The sequence below is a fragment of the Aythya fuligula genome, chromosome 10, assembly GCF_009819795.1.
Source record: "Aythya fuligula isolate bAytFul2 chromosome 10, bAytFul2.pri, whole genome shotgun sequence".
Taxonomy (NCBI): domain Eukaryota; kingdom Metazoa; phylum Chordata; class Aves; order Anseriformes; family Anatidae; genus Aythya; species Aythya fuligula.
This window is the reverse complement of record NC_045568.1, coordinates 20561962-20581756: the sequence shown is the minus strand read 5'-3', so window position 1 is coordinate 20581756 and position 19795 is coordinate 20561962. Positions and strand designations below refer to the sequence as shown.

The window sequence follows — 19795 nt, the reverse complement described above, 5'->3', positions numbered from 1 at the left end:
AGCAGATGCCCGCCGGCTGTGGCTGGGATCAGCAGTGTTGGCCAGCACATGGCTCCCACGCAGCCCCACGGGCACGGGGGCTTCCCCGGCCAAGCCTGGGGCAGGAGGGGGCGACTCCAGAGCTTCCCCTTTCCAGATGCCCACCAGCATTTCTCCTCTCGCTATCTCAGAGAGCAGCCACCAGCCTCGGTGACCCAGCAAGCATAAAACTCCCATCAAAATGTCACTTGCTATTATCACAGCCTTTATAATATCACGCAACCTGCTCGGCCCCTCCGGGCAGCACAGCAGCTCAGCCCGTCACTCTTCAGTCACTGTGCAATCGGGTGCAAAACACGCTGGCTGAGGCTTACACAGGGCAAAAATAAGAATAACAGGAAAAAAAAAAAAAAAAGTTGGCGAAAAGAAAATGAAGCCTGTTGGATGTGATTTTTCTTTTGGTGAATTATGGATTAATTATTCTTAGTACTCTCCACAAAGCACCTCACTGCTTAATAACGGCATATTAAAATGGCAAAAAGCCTGTTGATGTGCATAAAAATGCAGATCCGTGCTCTGCTGTGGTACATCTGTGCTGCACTCATCTGCAGGAATGGAAGCAAAAGGAAAGGAGGAGAAGTCATTTTCAAATAAATAAATAAATCTGTATCTACTGCATCATTTGTTTTTTCATAAGCAGCATCTGAGGGTAAGGGGATATTTGTTCTATTAAAAATGCTTATTTAAAAACTCCTTTTTATTTTTCCTCCTGAAGGCTGTTTTAAAAATCAATCTCCTCTGTAAGAGAAGAGGCAAAAGCAGTAATTTTTTCAAAACAGAATTTTATATTTCATCTGAAGTTAAGGTAACACAGCTCCTTGACAAAAGGACGTAATGCCAGGCTGCTAACACTACCTTCATGTGATGAAGATAATTGATTCGAGGTACTTTTCAAGAACTGTTAACGTTAAGAATTACTTATTCCACCAAATGAACGCTTTAAAAAATTAACAGTGTGCAGATTTCCATTACTGTGAAAGCCTCTGGGCCTTACAGGGCAAGTGGTTTCAATTATTTAAAAATATTAATAAAGGAAAATAATTTTTTATAATTTTTCTGGTATATTTCTTTCACAGTTTTAGAGCACCTGCCTCACATCACAAGGGCAAATGCCATCCATTGTGCTTTGTGATTTACCTCCAGAGCTGTGCAACAAGATCCATAAGGACAGGTCCGTGCTGCCATAGGGGGAGGCCCCTGGGGAGCCTGAAGCACTCTGCCGAGCAGCTGAGGACCCCAGAAGTTTGTTTGCACATTATTTCATTTGAAACAGTGGGTTAAATTGTTTGAATTTAAGCATCCACTCCCTAAATATGTACGTGGAGATGGTGGGAGGGCTGGATGCAGATTTCAGACAGGACTGAGAGGCAGAGCTGCCCCTCTGGGCACCAAACCAGAGATGGACCCGGAGAGGGGTGGGCAGGGGGCAGGAGAGACTTGGGCCTCCTTCGGCTTCCTCCCAGCCCCAATAAATCCACCATGGGATCGCGGCCATGTCTCCAGGCACAAGTAATTGCCCCTTTTTTTGGCCACCAGGCCTACAGAGCTGGCTGCAAGGACCCGGTAACAGGACAGGCTCAGGAAGCCATTTCGCTGCAAACATCCCTCAGCACCAACGCCCCCACCTCCCGTGTTTCAGAGGTGGTCATAAACACACCAGGATCATTTTCACAGTGGTTTCATTCCGTTTCTCCAAAGCACCCAATCCAGAACAACACAGCTGAGGCAGACTGCATCCCTTCCCTTCAAACCGCTCCTCTGAGCACAGCAGCACGCGGCACCCTGCAGAGTTCAGCACGCTCGTCTCGGGATCGCAGCCCCCTCTCTTCAGCAATCCCCATTCTGCCAGCCGTTTCTGTCATATCACAAGCCACAAGATGGTGTTCTGCACTATCTAAGTAATAAATGGCTTCAGAGAACTTCACAGAGTTACTCTGCTAGGAACCAAACCCCCCCCATCTCCTCCGGGAGTGACCAGTCCTCTTCGCTGCAATGCCAAGTTGTGCCAGCGAGGCTCCAGCAGCAATCCCCAGCTGTCCTTTTCTACAGCCACGCAAAAATTTTAGGCAACAGAGATTAAATTATCTTTGAAAAAAGCTGCTTTTCAATACAAAGGCCAAACAGCCTTCTCATCTGCTTAAGTGGGGGACAAAGCAAACATCGTACAAAGCAGCTTTTAGTGAACACGTACTTATCTTTTTCAGTGAATAAATAGAAATGGTGATCAGTGAAATAAAAATTCTCCCTAAAAGAAGTTTCAAGAAAGGACACAGGTAAATGTCTCTGAATTAGCAGAAACCATTTTTGTCCTGAGCTGTGCTGCTGGGACAATCTGCCAGCAGCGGGACACGTCGGCACTTCTCTCACTCGTCTTTCCTCGACGCTTTGCAGCTCCACCTGAAGGAGAAGCAGCGCCACCAAAGCTATAAAGCTACATTTCCAAACACTCCGCCTACAAGATATTACTTTTGTTCCAAGGCTCGAGAGCAGACATTTCAAACAGTGGCACAAGAGTGGTCTCTTGTGGAAGCAGACCAGACCTACACCGCTCACACCAAAGGCACGGGAATGCAACCTGCCAGAAAAGTGAGAATGGGAATAGAAGCTTTTTGGAGTTATTTCAATAAACGTGGACATCAGAGAAACTACAATCAAAACTGCTCTGTTTCAGAGGCGTAACAGCCACTTTCCAGCCCACCAACTTTCCAACCACAGATAAGAGGGAAAACGAGATAAGGCGCATGGTAAATAGGGACAGCAAACAGTTGCTCAGGGCAGTGACACCGCCAGTAAATGGGCAACTGCAGGGAAGGTTTTCTGGTTCTTCAAAGGCAGGACTTCAGCCCACTGAAGGTACTAAGGAATTGTCAGTCTGAAGCCAGCAAAAGCACCATTAGAAAGAAAAAAAAAAAAATCATCATCAAAAAATTCCAGAAAAAGTAAAACCACTACAAAAATCCAGTCTCCACAATCACTGACAGTCAATAGGCATTTCCTTGTAACTTGGAGTTTGATCAGGAGCCAAAGGCAGACAACAAAATGTCCTGTCAGCTCCAGCAGCCCTTGAATTGGGACTACAAAACGTACGACAGAACAGATATCAGTCAGAGAAAACTAATACAGGAAAAAAAAAAATCAAAGAGATGGTCAAATACTTTGTTTTCACATCCATTTTTAAATACCCCGTGAGCTCGTTAGGGTGCAGCTCTCCCAAGCCTTGAGAGAGCCCAGCAAGGCTGTCAGTGCATTCCCACCTGCACCATGTTCATCACGGACCCACCTGCAGTGGCATTAAGAGACCCCAGCAGGTCACTTGCTCACCGAGTGACAGCTCGGTGCCACCAGGCTTCCTTTCTTCATTCCACACCAAACCCCTGCTTCAGCACTGGCTGCCCCTCGAGTCACTGCACAGGTGGCCAGGGAGGGGCAGGAGGAGGTTTTTTGTGCTGCAGGGAGGGATGTGGGGTTTTTTTAATTATTATTTTTATTTTTCCTGCAGTATGGAGCCATCCCTTGTTCTCAGCTAGATGAAAATGCAGCAGATATATATATAAACACCTTATGGCTAGTAGTGAAGGCAGATAAAGCTGCCAAGAAACCCCTCACCAGCCAGCAATTGCTTCTCCAAACCCACTTATTGCATGTCGCTGCAAGGATGTGGTTGAGAAGTCTCTCTAATCTCCCACAGGGAAAGTAAAATGCTATTTCTTACACACCTCAATTACGTGCTCCTGTGCTAAATAGGTCTCTGCCTCTGCCTTGGACAAGTTATCCTTGGAGGAAAAGAATTGTCAGGTTCTGGGTTAAGCAGCCTTTTCCTTCCTCTCCCAAAATACCCAGCGGTACGCTCGATCTCTAAGGGCAGTAACACAATATTTGCTGTAAGAGACAGGAATGCTGTTGGCGGTGACAGCTGCTCATGGCTGGGGATAGCTCATTAAAAAAAAAAAAAAAAAAAAAAGTGAATTCCCAGCCTACTTTGTGTGGCACACAGGTGGAGACCTGCATTCCTCACACAGGGCTGCCCTACACACCCAGAACAGAGCTGGAGAACTGCTTCTGGCCTTGGGTTGCTTTGTTGAAGTCCGAGGTCTGAAGCTCCTCAGATAGGCCAAGCCCAGGAAAATGTTAGTAAGAGCCACAGACGTGCTCCAGCACAGACGCCAGGGATGCCTGCCCTTACTCACTGCCACTCCCAGCTCACCCTCGCCTCCCGAAGCCTTCCCGTCTGGTGACTGGCAGGGATGAGGCACAGGCACCCAAACTCGTTCTTCCCCTGCCTTTGGGAGATCACCTGTAAGATTCACAATGACCTTGCAAAAACTACACCAGAAGAAAAACACAAGTAAAAGTGCTCAAATACACAATTTTTAATGCAAAACTTTAAAATTTAAGCTCAGTTTTGAAAATTTCGGACATTTCATGAAAGCACATTTGGTCCTCTTACAAGTTTCCCACCCTCAATTAAATACTGTTGAAAAACAACAATTAAGCATACATTGCATTTTTAATTAGGAAAAAATTATATTGCACATTATACTGAGAAATACAAAAGTCTGTTTCAGTAAGTTATTCCAGCAGTGTTATCAATTTCATTTTGATACCATTGACTTAGACAAAAATTTCCATTTTAGTGCATAGCATGTGCCCTGTCATTGCAGAGTAAAAACCTATCCGTATTTTTAAAACAAAGAGAAGTTGGCTTCTTAAGGAACACAAAGCCTTTCAGCACGTAGCCAGTACCAGTCTCCTAGCAGACTGAGCCCGTTCCTATGGGATGATAACTGCTGGATCACCTTGGCAACACGAATTTCAGCACAGTTTCTAATGAGAAGTTGACCATAAACTATTTGGCACCGTAACTAATGGTCTGAGCCACTAAGGGCTGAAAGGCAGCAATACTCGCCTGTACTGTTCCCACTGTACAGCTACCTTCAACTCTGTTTCTGGCAATACACAAGAAGTGAAGAAGCAAGGTGGTAGAACACTTGTGCAACTTCATTACAGTCGTGTAATTCTCCGAGGAAAACTCTGAAACAGATTTCTGTGCATAACACTCAGCTGGAACCCTTACCAGGGCTCAGGTTTTTGTTTTTAGAAGGCACAAAACACAGAGGCAATTGCAAGATGCATAAACGCACATTCGGAGAGCTAAACTGCAAGTCGGGGAAAAATCATTACCAGAAGCATCCACAAACACACCGAGGGCAATGTTTGTGTTGGCACCTGCACACTGACACTTTACGTGGCCTGTACCAGAATGCTGGGTTTTGCTTCCACATTACCAAGCACTTCTAATTTCAGAGCTAGAATTATAAGATCTGACCCAGCAGCAGCATTTCAGAAACCCCAGACACTTCTGCTTTCTCCCTCCTGCAGCAGGCAGAGCCGCTCCCTTGCTGTGTCCTCCCACACTCCTGTAGGTGTTTACAGACTGAAGTGTGCCAGCATGCCCAGTCAGTGTTTACAGGCAACTAAGACATTCTAGGAAAAGATTTGCAAAGGTAATTCTAAAAGAGTTCAAATTGCCAGCTGCCTCAAATAGCAAGGCAATTGATTCTATTGCAACATTTTGGGAAATCTGAACATATTCCCCTCCCCTACCTTTCAAAACCCCTGTTAAAACACATACATTAAGACTAGGAAGACAGGATAATTTTTTTTTGCCTGAATATAAGATTATACTATCAAGAAATATAAGATTCTATAATGAAGTCCCTGAGATGCATCTGTATGCTAAAGATTCAAGCAATAACCTCTTAAGCACTAACTTCATATCCATTAGAAATGTTCCGAGTTGCAACATATGGCTTCTGAAAACCAATGTTTATGAAAACCAGTATCATCATAGAAGGTGAAAATACAGCAGATCAAGTTTGCCCTTATATTTAAGCCCTAATTTAAAAATAATGAACCCAACAACAACGTTTAACTACTTCAACTGCAGTCAGAAGTAAAGAGCATGTAAGCAACAGGCAGCCGCTGAAAAAACAGAGTTAAGTTGTTTGGCCTCAGTTTTTCATCCCTCACAACAGTGCTGCCTTTTTTCCTGGAAGTTCATATATAGTTATTCCTCAAACATATCTGAGCTGCACTTTATGATGCTGGGAAGAGGCAACAGCAGTTTTTCATCTTTCCTTACTGGAACCCAAAGGCACAGTATGCAGTTACATTATAGCACTACTGTCAGCATCAATAGCTTCTGCAGGCATGATCCTGTTATGATGGCATGGACCAAACTGTCCTGTAACAGAGGGAAATGTGCACTGCAAGCTCAGATCCCTTACCAAGTCCTTCCCTAGGATGATGCAGAGACAGCCTCTGTACTAATTACACTGACCACTGACAAAGAGAATAAACCAGCTCCTAAGTATTCTTTGGGAGAGGCACAGCTGTTGATATTCTTGCATCATTAAAAAAAAAAAGTTGTCTCACGTAAGTTACTTCATGTTACTTTGGGACCCACCACATATTTTAACTAGCTATTCCAAAATACTTCATCCCTCCTCCCAAGGAAGCTCAGCTTTTCCTACAAGTGAAGAAAATGCAAGGCACTAACATATTAATGCTGTAAGGAATATGAAACAGTTTGTTCTTCATATACTTGTATAACAGTTCTTTTCTTAGCAGCATCTGTCCTGAAGAGGCACTAGATACATGGGCAGACAACGTAACTCTTGGAACTTCTGCTCAGCTAAGCTATATCAAGTTAGCTGCTTCAACAGCTGAGTGGCTTTGTAATTCACTCCCCCTCTCCCTTACAAAAAAAGGCACCTAAATTGTTTTATTACTGGTTTCTGTAGCTACAGGCCCTTTTGACTGTGCAGTTCTATACACTTGTGTACATGAGAGAACTCATGACTATACTGATAGCTTCTTGTATGATCAAGAGTTATCTTTTCAGGATACTAACCTAAATAGAGCATTTTTGTTTCAGCAAAAACCCACTACCAGTGGGTTGCTACCTGAGAAGTACTTAAGATTGTGTATTGCTAGTCAGAATAACTGAATAATTAACCTTGGTGTAAGAAATTGCACTTTCCCATTCCTTCTCCAATCCCAAGATCATTTCAAATTAAATACCTGACCCTTTTCCAAAGGGAAATCTGTAACGCAGCTACAAAGAGGTAGCCAAGTGGCACGTGCCAATTTTCTCTCTCTCTCTCTCTTTTTTTTTTTTTTTTTTTTTTTTTTTTAAGTATATTCAACCTTCATTTGCAACATTTTTCATAGGAAGTCTTAAAACAAGAAACCTCTATTCAGGTGGCACATGGAGTTACCATAGTTCAGAAGACTGAACTCGTAAGAGAACAAAATCTCCCTTCAGGTCCATAATCAAAAACTAACAAGCGTTGGGGATACCCAAGTGACTCAGCATATGCAGATGTGTGCTGAAGAGGAATGTCTAGAGCCAAATCCCATTCTCCTCCAGACATACGATAAAAGTTGCTCTGAAGAACCATTCAGATCAAGCCCACCATTCGATCGATCTGCCTCATGTAGTTGCTCTTCAGTGGCAGTAAGTACCTCCTCTCGTCAGGAACTCTGTTACACTGTTAAAAAAAAACAAGAATATTTTTAAGAACTCTAATCTGCAAACAGTCGATCCCAAACCCTATTTAACACAGCAGGCATTTCAGTATCAGTGACCACAGACTTCTTCCCAGTCCAGAAAATTGTAACCAACAGCACTTCTGTTCCTTACTCTCCCTCACCTTTTGCAAACAAAGCACAAACAACATCAACAAACAGCAAGTGTTTCTTTAGTGAGGGCTGTACTATTCCAAATACAAGCCAAACTACAGCAGCTTGTTATTCAACTGCGACTCCCCTCACTATGACAACTGTGAATTATTATTTTTAAAATAACGCTCTTTTTCTACAGGACTTTTCCACTTGTCTTTTTCCACGGCCTAGCCTAAGCCCACATACATTCCCTCTCACTCAGCAGCACAAGCACACGTGGTCTGTGTATTCCTTACATTAGAACTGAAGTTCACTGCCTTTAACTCATTAGGTTTAACTTTTTCTGCACGGTCGTCTTCTCCAGAGAGGATGTCTTGCCACAGTGAGTTCCGGAAACGTTCATCCACAGACACAATATGTCCCTCAGTAGTAAACATGTATTTGTTTCCAGACTTATGCACTGGATTGTCTTCATCAAACAACTGAACAGGAGACATGAGAGACAAATCTGGATTAAGTGTGCAACATTTTTCAAGTTCCCCTCATCAAGTTAAAAAGCACACAGATGCACTTGAAGGCTCACACAAAAAGCACACCTTTCAGTGCTAAATGGTGAACTATTATTAAAGCAAATGGAAATAAACAGCTTTAATGCGAGTGATTTATTTTAGCAGTTAAAAAAGAGGAGATCAAAAGAAAAAAACTTTGCAGTCAACTTAAAGCAACCTTCTCTTTGTATGCTGCACTGTGCAGGCATTTCTAGGCTGGCATCTATTGCTGCTATTCAGTCACAGGTTGTTTTTTTTTTTTCCCTCTCCTCCCACCCCCCCTTTTTTCTTCTCTCTACTAAAGGAAATTGAGAAGAGTAGCTTAAGCAGTGTTGGCTCAAATGCTTTCTCCTGTGACTGCCAAAGCTTGATGGGGAGTAATTGGAGGCTGCTGCTATTCAGGCAAAATGGCTACAGCAATTTAACTTAGAGCTGAGCCGTACCTCCCCTCCAGTCTCACTCCCTCTCCTTTCAAGCTTTCCCCTGAAAGAGCTGCCAGCTCTTCCATTTCAGGACCAGCAGCTCAGGCAGCTGCCCAAACCTCCAAGATTAGGGTAGGGACAAAGAAAGAAGAGCACACTCTGCAATACTCTGACACCTAAACACCTCTGCTCACCAGAGCCTAGCACAGTTTCTAACAGCACCTGCTTCCTTGTGCCACTTTATGTACAATACTTGCAAGGGAAATGAAGTACGTTTACATACCAGGTACAAATATTTACAAGTTTCACTGAGAAAAAAGCTCTCCATTCGATCTTCTTTTGTCTTCTCTACAACATGGTGTAATGTAGCATAGCCACACCTGAAAGACATAAGGTTAAGTTTGGGCTTAGTTCCCGCAAATTCTGATCTTGAAGAACTCCCTAAATTTTCCTCAACTTCAGACCATTCCAGTTCAGTAGGGGTGAGGTTAAAAAGAAAATTCTCTTTTACGTGGAAGCATCAATTATTGATTCCTGGTATCCTGATGAGACTGTAATCGTTGGAATAGCCCAACCACAGCGTCACTGTACAGACGTATTGAAAAACTCTTTCAAAGAAGCAAGATGCTCTTGAGTCACACTGCATGCACAGGTAATTTCGCCATAGTGAGCACAAAAGAGACCCAGATCATGAACAAACCCTTTTAAAAATGTTGTTACGAAATTCTGAAGGCATAAATTTGTCACTGGACAGTAAATTTCATTTTCAAATTAGGAAAATAATTGTTCAATAAACAAATCATCACTTGTGGCTTTCTGGTTTACTTACAGAACGGGTTTCCTGATTTACCTACATTTGGCAGATGGGTTTGTATAGAGCATTTATATAAAAACATATGTATATAGCAGTGAGAGGAAGTAAAGAACACTAGAGACTGACTTTGCTTTTGTGTAGTTTTCCAAGCTGTGTAAAATATCCATTCCCACGTGAAGGTAAAATGGGTTCTTTGTGGCCTGCATAAGGGAAAAAGACAACAGGTAGAGCCAGCAATCTGGAAAATTTGTAAAAATAACACTTACAGCACAGGCGCAGTAGTATCAGATTCTCATGTGTCACAGTAAACTTACCTTTACAGGAACATGACTTAGATTACTCTGAGCAAGAACCTAGTAAAAGTTGTAATAAATTCAAGCTCTGATAGCTTCCTTGCAGCCAGAAATTTATTTTAGTTTACTGCATCTGCTGCCAGTCAGAGACTGTACCTGGACAATATAGCAAAGAAAGCTATTACACTTACTTCAATGATTTCTATTAAGTCACAAGTCTCTACTGTGTAAAAATCTGCCAGCCATTTTTCAACAGGTTGTTTAGTCTCACTTCTGCCTGTCCTATGAAAAGGGCTATTTTCAAAGCAAGCAACATAGCAACTACATTACATAACAGTCAACTGCTTATACAGAGACCTCTATATAAGAGCATCCAGACAAAGAGGCACTAAGTTTTAACAGTTTGCTAGTGACCCAAGGACATGGCAGGAAGTACGGGGTGTAAAAAGTGACTTTCTGATCAAAAATCTTTTTGCCAAGACGTGAGTTGTAAGCTCAGAAGAGTCAAGTACCTGATAAAGAAGATATGTGGATTCCACTAACTCCGGCCTCAGCGGATAAAAGGGAACATCTGGAGCTTGCAGTTGCCAGTTGTATCTCTCTGGGAGAGCTCCGTATCGCTTCCATATGGCATAATAAAAAGCATGGAGACAAATAGCATCTTCCACATCTCCTATCAATACCTAGGTATAACAACACCATAAACACGTATGCTTAATACTGCAGGCCAGCAAGTTACTTTCTGTTCTGTATTAGGAACACGCCACATAGCAAAACACTCCCCGCACAACGTGGTATACAAATGCTGAGGTTAAATGAGGTAAGTTAGAAGCATCTCAAGTTTCATACAGAGCACACCGAGACACCCAGTATCGTTATGCTGAACTGAAGCACTGTTATGCTGATGCAGATGCCGAGCTGCCCCAAGCCTCTCTTACCAGAACAGCCAGGTGTAAGCCTGCAAGTTAGCACTCATCTCAGAAGAGATGCTTACAGAGATGCTTGTTCATGTGCAGGCTAGGATTAGAACGAGCCTCTCTGAGAATCCCTCCACCGTGTCATTCAGTTTTTAACAAAACAAAAGTTTACTTTACCTGTAGTCCTGGAAAAAAGGCTTGTAAAGAGTCAATCCAAGTGTTCATCAGCTGCCCGGTGAACATGTTTACATTAACATACAAAGGCGGGTCACCTTCACCTTCGTTGCAGGCTTCTCGACTGCCAAATGACAATAAGCATGTGTAAACATTCACTGGTTTAGAACACAGTGCTTGTTCCGTTTTACAGTGCTGCCTAGTGAAGGGAATGTTAGAATTCCTTTCTGCAGTGACCAACACAGAAATAAGTTTTTTCTTTTTTAAAGAACAAAAGAGAACAAATTTTCCAGAAGGTGACCAAAACACTACACAACCTGTCGTAACTTGCTGGAGTATTTGTATGTTTAAGGAATCGATACTCATGAGAAATAACTTACCCTCTTCTTAAGTGGTTCTGAATGTTCCGATAAGCATCATTGAACATCTCCAAGTCTTCCTGTTCTCCAAAGAGGATGTAGGACTTCAGAAGATATTCATAGAATGAATCTGATCCTGCTCCCAAGCCGCTTTGCTTTCCAACCCAGTGGCCAGTTTGAATATTCACAACATTCCCTTAGAACAGACAAAAAGTTTAGTCTGAAGTAGCTGAGTACATCAGACAGAAAAAGACAATATTCAAGAGATAGAACTTAAAACTATTAAATTTTCAAAGTTTTAAAAATCTTTTTTCGTTCCCACTTATCAATTTAAGTGTAACAGTGCATTCATCCATGGAACTAGGATACACCTGCAGTCATTTTAAGTACTTTTAGTCATCTGCCAATCTAAATCATATTAATGGGAATACAGATACAAGCACTTCAGGTTCATTTCCCAGTTTAATGAAAAATTTGTCTTGGAAAGCTGTGCCCTGAGGAGTCATTCAGGTAATCCGTTTTTCTTACGAAATTACAAAGTGCCATTTGTTCAACAGAAAGCACAAGTACACGAGGAGAGTACGACTCAACAGCTGCAGAGAAAGCAGATCAACAAAGTTTCTGATACGCCAAAGAAATCTGTAGAGTCAGGGCGTCTTGCTACAGGAGTCTGAGGTAGCTTAAAGCATAGAGCCAGCGAATATAGCACCACCCCAGAGGAGATTACCTAGCAGTCCAGTGTTATTGCTCCTGAGACTCCACAGCGCTTTGACAGCTCTCCTGGCCACCCATTCGAACGTGGAATCACCCAGCAGCCTGCTCAGAATACCAAACTCCACCAACAAGGAACCAGCTCCTGCAGTGCAGGTTTCATTATTGCTGTCTGGAGGTACTCCCCTCTTCAGATTGACCTGTAAAGCAGAGAGTGCTAACAGCAAGGAGGCAGGCTGCTCCTCACACAGCTGTGCTCTGATCCACAGTCTTAAAATTTATTAGAAAGCTTTTTTTCCATTAGTTTTTGCAATGCATTGAAAACCAGAATATTTCTACTCGGTCAAAAAACTTTGCTAAAAAATCCTGAAATTCATCTTCTGAATTTATAAGATCACTCTCAAGGTGAGAACTAACTTTGTGTTTTTTTTTTTTTTATATCCCTTTTGATAACTCTTCCAAATTTCAATCTGCTTTATCATCTTTTCTACTTAACCATTCAGGTTCTTCCACGGTGACACAATAACCGTTTCCCCTAGTTTAGTGCTCCTGAAATCAAGAGCTTCACCAGCAAATGCTCCTTGACTTCCCCATGGCACAAAACACCCAAGGGAAGTTGCGCCACCCTCAGCTGCTTTACTGCACTCTGAGCAGAAGTGAAAGCTCCTGTGTCTACAGCCCGACATGTCTGGAAGTACAGCAGTGCCGTCAACCCCAGAAACTCAAAGCAGTCAGGGAAGAGCTAATTAGTTTTGTGGTTGAGAATTCTTCCACTAGAATTTATGCCCTTCTTCCTATCCATTGCATGTTTAAAACCAGGGATGCAGCATTCAAGAATACTGCGGTGTTCCGGAGTGCTTACTGAGCAGCATTCAAGACAGTGACAAATACCAAGCCCAACGTGGCAATTATTTCAGACAGGTTTTATTTTGTCACCACAATGATATTAGTACCAAGTCACCAGCAAAGGTACGTGCTTAAACTATTTGCCTTTGCAGTATTTCTGGTTAACCCTCTTACTGGCAGCATTGTTTGTTACCATACAGTACAGATGTGGAAAAAGCACAGGGCAGGGCACGTCCTAGCCATACAGCATGGAAGCAAACAACTACTGACCCACAGGGAACCATACAGACAGGGTGAGGAAACAGCCTAAAGAAAAGGGTTAATACACACCAGGAGCAACTTACACGTCGCCCGTTTCACCACAACTTTGTGCAGTTCCCCCCCACACTCCATTGCAATGTAACAGGCTCAGTACCCCAGGTGCACACAGAAACGTGGACGCAGAATTTGAGCTGTATGGCAGGAGAGTCTCTGCATTTAGATTCTTTCTGCACCGTGCTGACGTGCTCACTTACCCGAGGATACGGAATTCCAGTTTTGGTGTTCTCAAAGGCTGGAAGGAGTCTCACTGCCAGGTCGTGAGCCATGTGCAACAGTTCGTTATCGTAATCCTTAATGGTCATATCACCAAAGGGCTGTTTGGTATCTGTAATTATTATGTGGGCAGAAAGCAGGCTTCCCAGAACCCTGTTGGAAAAGGAAAAGATCTCCAGGTTTTAACTCTAACCTGAACCTAGTTCTTCAGCTAACCCCTTACCACTACCATGTTTAACAGAATTATTGCTTCATGCATCTTACAGGCACTACAGAAAAAGATCTCCTTTTTTCCCCACCATTAGTGAAAACATCCAGAAGTCGTTTTTCGTTACCCACAGAAACCTCAAGATCCTGTTCTGCAAACTTTACCTAACTTAGTAGCTGCTTTTAACACACCGAGCCTATTTATGAGCAAAGACTACATTCTCCCACCTTTTTTGCAGTCATTTACTGCTACAAATGACATTAAGTTTATATAACACATTTTCCCATAAAAAGAAATCCTAGCAAGTTTACAGTTTAAGGCAGTCATTCAAACAACAAAACCATTTAACAGCAGACAATATCTTCAACTCATCTCTAAGACCGACAGGCCTGTTTTTCATCTAGAACAAAAGTGAAAGCAAGCAAAAGGTCCGTGGCAAACAACCAAGACAAGGAAAAACTGTCAGCAGGGTTGTTTGTTGTGCACAGATCTGCGTCTCTGCTGCAAGAGCAACAACAAAAAAGTAGCAGTCTGCAACCCAAAGAGAGCTGAGACTGCCAGTGTACCACCTCATCAAATAGCATGACTCACTAAAATCATTTTAAACATGAAAAGATGGAAAAAAGATGCAATACTTCAGTAACAGAATTTAAAAAACCTTAGTCAAGGAACGTTTATGGCATAAAGCCCACCAGAGAGATCCTGACTGCTGATTTTACTTTGGATCTCCCACATACGCACATGGAGCCTTTAACCTTGTCACTGTTTGAACGACAGAAACTGAGGGCGACCTACCTGATGGTTGCCTCGAACACCTGGACAGTTGAGTCTTTGTCAAATGAGACCGTATCAATCACCAACTTCACGGCTTTCTGGAATTCCGAGGAATTTCCCATTACCTTTTATCCAAGAAAAAAAAAATATAAAATCTAATTACTGCTTCAGAAGAGGGAAAACAACAGAATGGCCAATCCACATTTTAGATCAACAGTCGTACACACTGGATCCTGAACACGTACTTCAAGCTCCTGGTAACAGACTTTCCAGGAAGCTAACCATACCACTAACATGAAAAACTGCATTTAAATACAAATATATAACGTTAAAACAGGGAAATCCCGACATATTTTTGTCCTTTTCACAAGTCTATGCACTCTCATTCACCCAACGTCACCATTGTGGGTGATCTCTGAGCCCATGAGCCTAAAATCTCTTAAGATCAGCATACCAAACATTTACCTGCTTTGCTATACACCCATCAGCTTAAGAGTTAAGTTTAGCTTGAAGGTAACACGACCTGAAGAACAACAACGTCTGATTTGATATTTACTCAACCAGGGCACCCAATGTCTTAGGCTTTTGACTCAACAACACTCGCTGCACGCTGTGCCCAGGACAAAGCGTGCCAGGTTTGTCCAGGTGTACAACCTCAACAACCAGTCCCCACCAGATCCAGAGACCAAAGCAAACCCAGCTCCAGCCTCGAGGAAGCAGGAATGCGGAAGGAGAGCACAGATTCCTTGCATAAGTGCACGATAAGGCCGGGTGTACGGCTCTTTATCCACCAGAGCACCGGTGCCAGCCAACCTGCTCTTTCCAACACCCAGACCTAGTGGGAAACCTTCACACGCTTGACCTGAGGGGATGAAGAACAAAAAGCTTTCTCGCCACAGAAGCTTCTGAAGCAGAAATGACTCCAGGAACCAGAAGTTTTAGATTGGAGAAGTCATACAATGTCCCCAAAGGCAGAGAAAGGAGACAGCCCCTGGTGGAGGGGGACAGGAAGGCGCTGTTTAACCAGCACAGCTCACAGCCCCAGCTGCTGCTTCAGTTAAAACCAACATTTTCCTCACTTCCTGCTTTCAGTTCTGCTCCTTGCTGCCCCACTCAGAGCTGAGCTCCCATTTCAGCAGCTGGATGTATTTTATAACCTAACATCTCGCACACACCACCACCTCCAGACGAGAGCAGTGCTTTAGGGATCCTGTGCGTGGACGGGCCCCGGTCCCTCGGTGTAAGGAGTTCAAGGAGGGGAAGCTTCTCCACGACGCCACACTACTGGTACTGCTAACATAAAATGCAGCTGCTTATCACTTTATCGTCAAATTTCAGCAGAAATGCATGTGACAGGTTACTTTGGCAGCTTTACAGCACAACAGGAGTATTCCACAGGAAATCTCATCTGAGCGCTGGGGGAAAGCACTGAAATTGCCTCCATCTCTTCTGGAGCTCTCTCAAATCTCTCTTGGTCGTAGAGCATCCTGAGCTGGAGGGACCCCGGGAGGGCAGGGCTGAGCCTCGCACCTACCACACACCGAGCACTTCCAGTTCCTGCTGCTGAACCTCCGACAGGTTTTCCTTACTCCTCACACAGACATTTCACCTCCTCTTCACGTTAAGTATTTCTGTCAGCAACTTAGCGTGAAACATCAGCATTTTTATGTTAAAAACACAAAGGCTAAACAGTGCCTGTCCCGTGGCAGGCCCTTGGGACATCCCACGGACCAGCTCCCTCCCATTTAACACTTCCCGTTGCTGCCTTCCTTCAATTTCTCAGCAAGTTTCTTTACATTCTCCCCTCTTCTTCAGCTCTACTAGCTTGCTTTTGGTGCTTTTTGGACGAGGTGAGAGGCATCGGGTGCTTCCTGCTGTGGTTTGGGTGCAGTTGCTTGGCTTTCTTTTCTATTTGTTTTGGTTTGTGTTTTTTTTTTCTGTTGTTGTTCTGCTGCGGTCTAAGTTCAACCTCAGAGCAAAGGACATCAGAATTGCTCTGTAACAGGGCTGGTGAACTTTGCGTGACCCATCTTCCAGAAGACATCAAGGAAAACGATGCCCATTTTCCCCTTTACCTTTTTCTTTCAGAGTCTGTTCTAAAACACCCCTCACAGAGGTTTAGTTCGCAGCCATGCTTCTACCTCGACTCGAGTGTCCTGCAGCTGAGGCCAGAGTTTCACAAGCCTTCCAAAAGAAGCCCCGTGCCAAGTTTTGGTTCTAGGTTTCCCACACCTGTGTCCAAATTAAACCAACAAACGTAACAGCCTCCCCTTGCCTCGCCTCATTTCCAGTTAACAATCAGAGAACGACCCCCGTGCTTTCAGAGCACCTGGCGTTTCTCACGTCTCTCAACCCCCTCGTGCAACTGACTGCATCCTCGCAGACATCCACGGCCATATCCTGCTAAGACATGGCCTTTAAATTTTAATTAGCCAAATAATTACTCCGTGGCATTACATCCTAGCTACGTTAATGTACCTTTAAACTAATTTGTAAAATCAGTCTGTTCCTCTCAGCCTCTCACACTGACCTCCTGAACTTCCTTCCTGAGCTTCTCATTGAATTTCAGAGGCTGGGCAGTAATTCTGAGGCTGTATCGTGCAGGGTTGTTGAAGTCGGGCCAATTAAAGCCTTCCTTGAGGACTGACTTTGGAGGTTGGCTGTTTATGATTTTAAGGCTCGGTAGATACCCAAAGGGCAGGGAGGATTTCACAGAACCCTTTTAGCGTCTCCCTGCAGGTGACAGGGTGCCCGATACCTCTCCTCCCCGTGACACCGCGACCCTTTTATCGATCGATTTCTGCTCGGGACTGGGTGAATTATACCCAAAAACCAAAGTGGGAAGGGGACCCGGAGCATCCCGGCCACTCACCGCTAGGGTGTCCAGCGCGTCTATCAGCGTCAGCGAGTAGTTGCCCAGCACATCGTTGATGTTCAGGTTTGTGCTGGAAAATAAACACAGCGCGGCGTCAGGGAGAAACACACAGCTCCGCGTCAGGGCTCGCCAGGGTCAGCGGGGTGGGATTTGGGGCCAGGGGATGCAATTTTTGGGGCTGAGGGGCTGGGACTTTGGCAATTTGGGGATTTCGGGACAGGGCTTTGGGATTTGGGGCCAAGGCTCTGGGATTTGGGAGGCTGGGATTTTGGATTTGCGACCAGGATTTAGAGCCAGGGCTCTGGGGGCAAGGCTCCAGGATCTGAGGCTTGGGATTTGGGGCCAGCAGGCTGGGATTTAGGGGAGGGGTTGGGATTTTGGATTTGAGGCCAGAGAGCTGGGATTTGGGGCTGGGGCTCTGGGATTCAGGATTTAGGACTGCAGCTTGGGGGTTTGGGATCTGGGGCCAGGGCTCTGGGATTCGGGGTTTAGGATTTGGGATTTAGGGCCGGGGGGCTGGGATTTGGAGGTGGGGACTTTAGGGTTTGAGGGATTGGGATTTGGGCCCAGGGCTCTGGGATTTCGGGGATTGGGATTCAGGATATGGAGCTGGGGCTCTAGGATTTGCAGTTTAGGATTTGGGATTTAGGAACAGAGTGCTGGGATTTGGGGCTGGGACTTTGGCATTTGGGGGTTGAGATTTGGAGCCAGGGCCCTGGGATTTGGGAGGTCGGGCTTTGGGATTTGGGGCCAGGCCTGTGGGATTTGGGGTCCGGGACCGAGAAACTTGGGATTTTTGGGGTCGGGCTTTGGGATTTGGGGCCAGGCCTTTGGGATTTGGGGTTCGGGACCCAGGAACTTGGGATCTGAGGGGTCAAGCTTTGGGATTATGAGCTCTGAGGGGTTGGCCTGTGGGGTTTTGGGACCACCCCCCTCCCCCCACTCCCTCTCCCCTCTCCTCACGGGTCGTCGCGGTCGGGCCCCCGCCCGCAGCAGTGCAGGGGGTCGAGCTCGTCGCTGGGGAAGGCGTGCCGCATGTAGCTGTCGTACCCGAAGGCGAACATGCGGCGGGCGGCGTCGCGCAGGCGGGCGCGGAGCTGCGGGGGGAAGGCGCGGCCATAGCGCGCCTCATACTCGTCCTCCCCCCCCCCTCCAGCCCCCTCCGCAGCCCCCTCCCCACCGGGGGGCGCCGCCGGCACCCGGAGCGCGGGGGCGCGCGGCGGGAAGGGGAAGGGGAAGGGCGGGCGGCGGCGCAGGCAGAGCCCCGGGGCCAGCGCGGGCAGCAGCGCCAGCAGCGCCTGCAGGCCCAGCCTCAGCAGCAGCAGCCCCAGCAGCAGCGAGCGCCATTGCATGGTGCCCCCCGCGCCGCCAGCATCCTTCACCGCGCTCCCCCCCCAACCACGCACGCACGCACGAGCGGCGGCGCCTTTAAGGGAGGCAGGGAAAGGGCGCGGGGAGGCCCGCCCCGCGCGGCGCTCATTGGTTGGGGGGTGAGGGGAGGGGGGGAAAGGCGGTCGGGGATAGGCGCGTTGTGGCGTCAGTCAGATGGGGGGGGTGGAGGGGGTGAAGGGGCGGGGCGGGGCGGTGGGGCTGGCGTGGCACGGCCCGGAAGGGGCGGCGGGGCCCGGCTCAGCCCCGCAGCGCCTCGCGCGGGGCCGGCCTGAGGCGGGCACGGCCCCGGCACCGCCCCTGACAGAAAACTCGGGTTTTTAAGTGAAAACTCTCGGGTTCTGGCCTGAAGGCTGTGAGATACGGCTTAAAGCCCAGTCTAGTTAAGAAACAAGCCTCACTACAGCCCCGCCCACCGTGTTAGGGCAGCCTTAAAAATGTGAAATTTCCTCATCGAGCCCCAAAAGGCTCCTCCCAGGGGCTCACCCTCCCCACAACCCCTGAGAGCGCTGCTGGGGTCACGGGAGCGCGATGTTTTCCCTAATTCAGTCCCTGTTTCCACCACAAAAAGCAGCTGTGCTGCCACAGACAGACTCGCCACAGAAGGGTTTTGAACACCACTTTTATTGAAGCACTCCAAAACGTTCACAATGACAGACGTCGCCTCTAACAGAGTCAAACCTGTAATGTCGCAACTGGAAGGCACTGATCCTGGCACAAAGCTCTACTTACCCACCTCCGCTGCGAGGGACACAAACCCCCGGCCTCGCCCTCCTCCTGTACGGCCCCCTGAGCTGGGACAGGACAGAGAAGGCCCCGAGGTCTCACCAGGGCGTCCTGGGGCTGTCGGCACGCGGAGCAGTTCTAAAGCAACAGCCGGCTTTCAGCGGGTTGATGGTTTCATGAGAAAAGTCATTCCGAACTCACGTTTTTGGAACACAAGTCCCGAAGCATTTACCAGTCTTAAATATTCACACATCGCTTCTCCTTTAGCATGATTTACTGATTTCACGTGCGTGGCAGCACACCGCTCTGAGCAAGGTAGCTTAAATTATCTCATTTGCAGCCCCTGTCGAGGACTCACACAGCTCGCTCTGGCGTACGGGTCAGTGCAAGAAGGCGGCAGCAGGGAGCAGAGCTGAGGCATGCTACCCGGGAAGAAGAGCGTTTCTTTAACATTCATTAAACACACACCAAGCAAATCGT

At 46.1% G+C, this 19795-nt stretch overlaps 1 protein-coding gene across 1 annotated transcript; it reads right to left on the bottom strand.

Moving 5' to 3' along the window:
• Window positions 1–4407: 4407 nt before the first annotated feature.
• Window positions 4408–18552, bottom strand: EDEM1 (ER degradation enhancing alpha-mannosidase like protein 1). The gene is made up of 12 exons (XM_032194245.1): window positions 18164–18552; window positions 17198–17270; window positions 14347–14450; window positions 13325–13496; window positions 11980–12163; window positions 11274–11448; window positions 10897–11017; window positions 10315–10485; window positions 9636–9709; window positions 8979–9075; window positions 8022–8207; window positions 4408–7592 (listed from the first exon to the last, which is right to left on the bottom strand). Exons 1-12 carry the CDS (start codon window positions 18550–18552, stop codon window positions 7503–7505), a joined length of 1836 nt encoding a protein of 611 aa, XP_032050136.1. The 3' UTR covers window positions 4408–7502.
• Window positions 18553–19795: the final 1243 nt, after the last annotated feature.